We start from the raw sequence: 5727 nt of genomic DNA, 5'->3' as shown, positions 1-5727 counted from the left end.
AAATTAAATATTTTAACAACATAAAATATTAACTAATCACACGAGATTTATTCAAATTTTGAAAATTCTTAATCTAATACTTGCAACTATTCTATATAACATCACTACATCTTCTATTTTGTATAACATCAACTATTTTATATGTTGCTTGATTATTAAACTTTTAAATGTAATATATTAAATCAAGTAAAAATTTCCTAGAGCTAATATTGAACATAGAGTTTTGATCCATAAAACCACCGACTCCAACAGACAACAAAATAACATTTAAATTTCAAAGACGATAATTTTCCCTTGCAGTATGTTTCTTTATGACCATAAACAAAAGCCAAGGTCAATCATTATCTATGGTTTGCTTGTAATTAAGAGAACCCGAGTTCTCACACGGACAACTATACATTGTTTTGTTAAGAGTTACAAGCAGACATGGACTAAAGATTTTGACTCTTGATAAACAATGTATATTGACCAATACAAACACAATTATAGTGTATAAGAAGATTTTTACTTATTTGTAACACATTAATTTGTGTAATGTTTGTTTTGTAATTCATGTAATTTTCATATTAATTGTAATTGTAAACAACATATGATAATTGCGTTGTTGATGGTATATTGCTTAATTGTTATAGTTTAAAATTTTAATCAATTACCCATGTAAAACACAGGTTTCAAACTAGTGTGCCAATATATATATAGAGTGAATCAATACTTATTGGTCAAAATACATCAATCAAAATTGAAAATGGTCAAACGTGCAAAATAAATGTGCGAGTGTATATACTTAAATATAGGGGTGTGTACAGTTCGGTTCGGTTATTAGGTGAAACTCAAACCGAAACCGAAGTAATCGGTTATTTGAATATGCAAACCGTTCGGTTTTTAGTTTTCCAGTTTTTCGGTTTTCGGTTAATTTTGGTTTCGGTTCGGTTTTTTCAATTATGTGTTGACATTGAAAAAAAATTTTAAAAATGAAAATGCATATTTTAAGCTTGTATAAGAACGTGTTAGAGTCCCACAATCTACATATATATCGAACAAAAAACAAAAACAGACACGTGAAACTATACGAATACAAAGTTGTTAAATAGAGTTTAAAAATTAAAAAGCATTAAAAGTTTTGTCCCGATCTTCATTCATCATCTTATTAATTTGTCTTAAAAGTTTAGTTCATTCCCCATTATCTTGATAATCTTTTTATCATCATCAATCGGTTCGGTTCGATTTTTTTCGGTTTTTTAAAAATGGATAACCGAATCGAAACCGAAATTTCGGTTTTTCAAATAAACAAAAAATTAACCGTCGATTAATGCTTCGGTTCGGTTTTTCGGTGCGATTTTTTCGGTTAATTCGGTTTCGATTCGGTTAATTCGGTTTTCTGCTCACCTCTACTTAAATGATATTAAGTGGAGCAATATATATTTATACAACTATAATAAAACCGTTACCACCGAGTCTATGTGTTATATTGAGTTGATTTTGACTTCAGAAAAGATGATACTAGTCATTAGAACAGTTACTAGATAATTGACTAACTGAACCACACAAAACAACATCATTAAAAGCTTGATGGGACGTTAATGTGCTTCAAGTTCACTGCTGTTTGTAAACAAATCATCCCTTCCACTAGTGTGTCGTCGTCATCATCATCGTACTTAGTATATCCCACCAATAGCAGAGCTATGGTGGGGTCTGAGGAGGGTAAGATGTAGAAAGCCTTACCTCTACCCCGTAGGAATAGAGAGGCTGCTTCCAGTGAGACCTCCGGCTCGAAAGTAGTTTTGCATCAAGCCTTGGACATAAGGCATATAACACTCAACCATCGGCACACCGGTAAATTGGTGCATGTACCTTGTCTTTCGGCTATCAGCGCCACCACATGATGCCTGATTAACCTTCCATCACTTTTAACGTTATTTTCACGAGATTAGTAAAACAACGTCAAAATTAGTGCAATTTCACTTTTGCCCACCCGAGGGTTCGCACATATATACATTATATGCGCGCACCGCAAACAGGACGTTAAATAAAAATCTAGCAGGGTTTACTGTTTACACATATATAAAAGCATGTTTATAATAAAATGATAATGGAAAGTATAGTTTCAGGTCTGATGGAAGCTAGACTAAAAGCTATGAATGCTATTTACGTGTCACATAGGCTTCATTGTAGTGTTCTGTATTTATGAAAAAAATGGCATAAAACAGCAAAAAATGAAAAAGTTTGAATGAAACAATAGATGCGTGATGAGATGCCAACTTCATCTATGAAAGAATGATAGAATCAGAGTAATTAAGCAGAAGTAATGATTCTGTGTAGGAGCTCATCATGAAGGCCAAACCATATATCCCAAGACCACTAAAGTGTTCAGAGTAGGGATCATAAACTTCAAGTTCTCTTTTAAAAAGACCATCACGTACGTACAATTGATCAAGTATCGGCTGACCATTCTTTCGAAATCCAATTATATTATCATATTCAAACTTAAGCGTAACAGTGAATAGCTTTGTAAATGAGGATTTTGGAACACCATTTTTCAACATCTTCCATACATCACAAACTAGTTTCCCATCATCTTTACGGTAGTGAAGCACAGCAAGAGACTCACTGAGCTTAAATATGTGCGGAGCAAACACACTTCTAGGGCCTGCCAAACTATCCAGAAGATCTACCTCTCCAAATCTTTCACTTGTCAAGTCAAATGAAATAATCCTATAATTCATTGTAAGCAAATCATAAGCATGCCAATGAATAACCCCATCAATGACTACTTGGGGATATGAAAAGGAAAGTGATTTGTAAGGCAGATTCCATGATACACTCCTCCAAGTCCTAGAGCTTAATGTGAAAACCTCAGCCAACCAATTATCACGCATAATCTTGACGATCTTAAGGTCGCTAGTATTAGGACAAACCCCAAAACCAATAGTATTGGATCGGTACGGCAACATTATACCAACAGATTTCCTAATTGATGGATTCCAAATAACAATCATCTTTTTTCCATACTGATCAAAACTGCATAAACACACCAATCCGTGAGAGCAATCGAGCATTGACGCATAACTAGCAGGCTTAACAGTGGGAGGAAGAGCAGGAGAAAACATGCGTTGGGAAAAACTATCATCATCAACAATAGAAACATAATTTTCTTCCTCACAAGCTTCTTTGTACCTTATCAGCAGATGATGCAGGTTGACGTTGTGATGATGATGAGTGGTACTAAATTCAGAGCTATGAATCACAGACTTCCACTGTTTCGAAACCGATCCGAATCGAATAAGAGATTTGGCAGGAAGACGCTTGATGATTTTAATCTGGGTATCCAAAGGAATGCTGGCGAACATTGTGATTGTGACTTCAGTTTGATTTGATTTTAGGTTTTCAATTATAGGATTTTATAACTTGGATGACAAGATTAATTCGTAGCCCATGTAGAAGTTGGGTTAATAGCCCGTTTAAACCGAGTTCTTTTCTTTTCAAGTCTCATGTGAAGTTATGTCTAAAGTTTAATTCACGCTAGCCAAGCTTACAAAATCAAATTCGACTTAGGTTCGATTCTTTTATTATAAAGACATCTATTTATACGTATAATAATCAATATACATAGAGGACTGCTCTCTCTGCTCTGCTCTGCTCTGCTGATACGAATAGCCCGCTAGAAAGACCCGTATACGTTCGCATTATTTAGATTATAACTTGGAGCAGGGTGCAAGATATTTAATTAATTTGATAAATTTAAGTTATTTGAATGTCCTTAAAAGTTTTTTATTGTGTAGAGTTTGGTTCATTGTGTATTTATATCTTATTTAATGTTTGTTAATTAAAAAAAAACTTAAAACAATTCATAAAAAATTATAAAATAGCATAACTCAAAATATAAATAAAAAAGCAAAAATATTAAAAAACTAAAATGCCCCCCCCCCACCCCGGTCAGCCAACGTGCTGTACCAGGCTCTCGGGGCCTGGTGTAAACCATAGAGAGTTTTGTTTAATCGGTAAACACGCTCTGAATAGTCAGGATCTTCAAAGCCGGGGGGCTGTTTCACGTATACTTCCTCGTGAATTTCCCCGTTCAAAAATGCATACTTAACATCCATTTGATAATGCTACATAGGCCAAGAAGATGCGTATCGCTTCCAATCGTGCTACTGGACCGTACATTTCAGTGTAATCTATGCCTTCTTGGGGTTATACCCAATAACAACCAATCGTGCCTTATTGCGCACAATCACCCCGTGATCGTCCTTCTTGCACTTATATACCATTTAGTCGGTATCACCCGTTTTACTCTGTCGGGTTTGTCTATTAGGTCCCATACACCCAGTCTTACAAACTGTTGCAGCTCCTCCTGCATCGCTTCTACCCAAGATGGTTCCTTAAGTGCCATCGTGACACTCGTCAGTTCAATATGAGATAAGAAACAGGTGTATCATGCAATGTTCAGAATACCCGTGGCATGCAAATCCGCGTAAGCACACAACACGGAGTCTTCTGTAGGAGATACATTAGAATCAGCTTCTTCATCACATACATTAGCTAGTTGGTGTCGAGTTCTAACACCGTCATTTACATTACCAATGATTTGTTCCTGCGGATGATTCGTGTGAATCCTTAAGGAAGGATTTGCAGGAACAAATATATTATCATCGAGATTGGTGATATTTCTCAGTTGTGTCTAAAGAGATAGTCGGCGAATCAGCTTCAGTTTGAATCGGCTCGTGAACTTCTTGAGCTTCATCCAAAGGAACCAGAGAAGAATCGATGAATTCAGCTTCATCGGATGATTCAGAAGCTTCTTTTGATGTTTTTGATAAATTAGGTATCTCGTTCACATCATGTGTAGATGAACTTGGCTTTGGAAGACATTGATCCTCCAAATAAGCTCGATCCAAGTCTTCAGATATTTCTTCAACAGACGGTGTGAACGAGTTAAATAAGGCTTCATAATCAAACATCTAGTCAGGTCCCTTGCCGGTTGGAGGTGTAGTGTAGCTTTGACAGTAAACATGGTACCACTCTTCTACACACCCCGAAGAAAAATTAAAGACATGCTTCTTGGGTGAGTTATACCCAAGAAAATATCCTTCAAACGCCTTTTCATCGAATTTCCCGGCGTCTTTCTTCAAAACCATACATGGACACCCGAATGGCTCCAAATATTTTAAATTCGGCTTCCGGTTATTAAGAAGTTCATAACTGGTCTTCTTGAATTTCTTAACCGTTAGGACACGATTAAGCGTGTAGCAAGCAGTATTCACAGCCTCGTTCAAGAATTGAACAGGAAGCTTAGAATCTGCTAGCATCGTCCTAGCCGCTTCAATCAATGTTCGGTTCTTCCGTTCAGACACACCATTTTGTTAAGGCCCCACCTAATGATCGCTAGGCTCACGATGATTTTGATTCTGAGCGTGAGGGTGGTGATGGTGGTACATGTGGTGGTGATGATGGTGGTAATGATGCTTGTCAGTGTAACATCTCGGATTTTTCAAACCCGTATTCGTTAACATTTAACCCGACTTGGAAATATTTTAGTTCTTTAATATTAATCAAAATCAAATATTTATAAGTAAATAAGTTTCTAATATTCATTTTATACCCTTAAAGTTCTTAAAGTTATTTATTCTTGGTTTAAACTTTAAAATAGTCAATGATTGAACATTTCAGAAAGTTTAGGGACCATAATTGCCAAAAAAACCAAAGTTCCTTCCTTGGCTAGCCGGAGCA

At 35.8% G+C, this 5727-nt stretch overlaps 1 protein-coding gene across 1 annotated transcript; it reads right to left on the bottom strand.

Annotated features, from left to right (window-relative positions):
- Positions 1–2264: 2264 nt before the first annotated feature.
- On the bottom strand, positions 2265–3347 carry LOC143570432 (putative F-box protein At1g47790). The gene has a single exon (XM_077056087.1). The coding sequence runs from the start codon at positions 3345–3347 to the stop codon at positions 2265–2267; it is 1083 nt and encodes a 360-aa protein (XP_076912202.1).
- Between the last annotated feature and the right edge of the window lie 2380 nt (positions 3348–5727).

This window comes from Bidens hawaiensis, unplaced genomic scaffold (assembly GCF_021521415.1).
Source record: "Bidens hawaiensis isolate Kalapana, Puna unplaced genomic scaffold, B.hawaiensis_p1.1 tig00024985_1, whole genome shotgun sequence".
Classification (NCBI taxonomy): Eukaryota; Viridiplantae; Streptophyta; class Magnoliopsida; order Asterales; family Asteraceae; genus Bidens; species Bidens hawaiensis.
This window is presented reverse-complemented; position numbering and strand designations above follow the sequence as displayed.

Bases quoted from the DNA above. Each gene is read 5' to 3' on its own strand.
- LOC143570432 (XM_077056087.1), bottom strand. From the start codon at position 3,347: ATGTTCGCCAGCATTCCTTTGGATACCCAGATTAAAATCATCAAGCGT.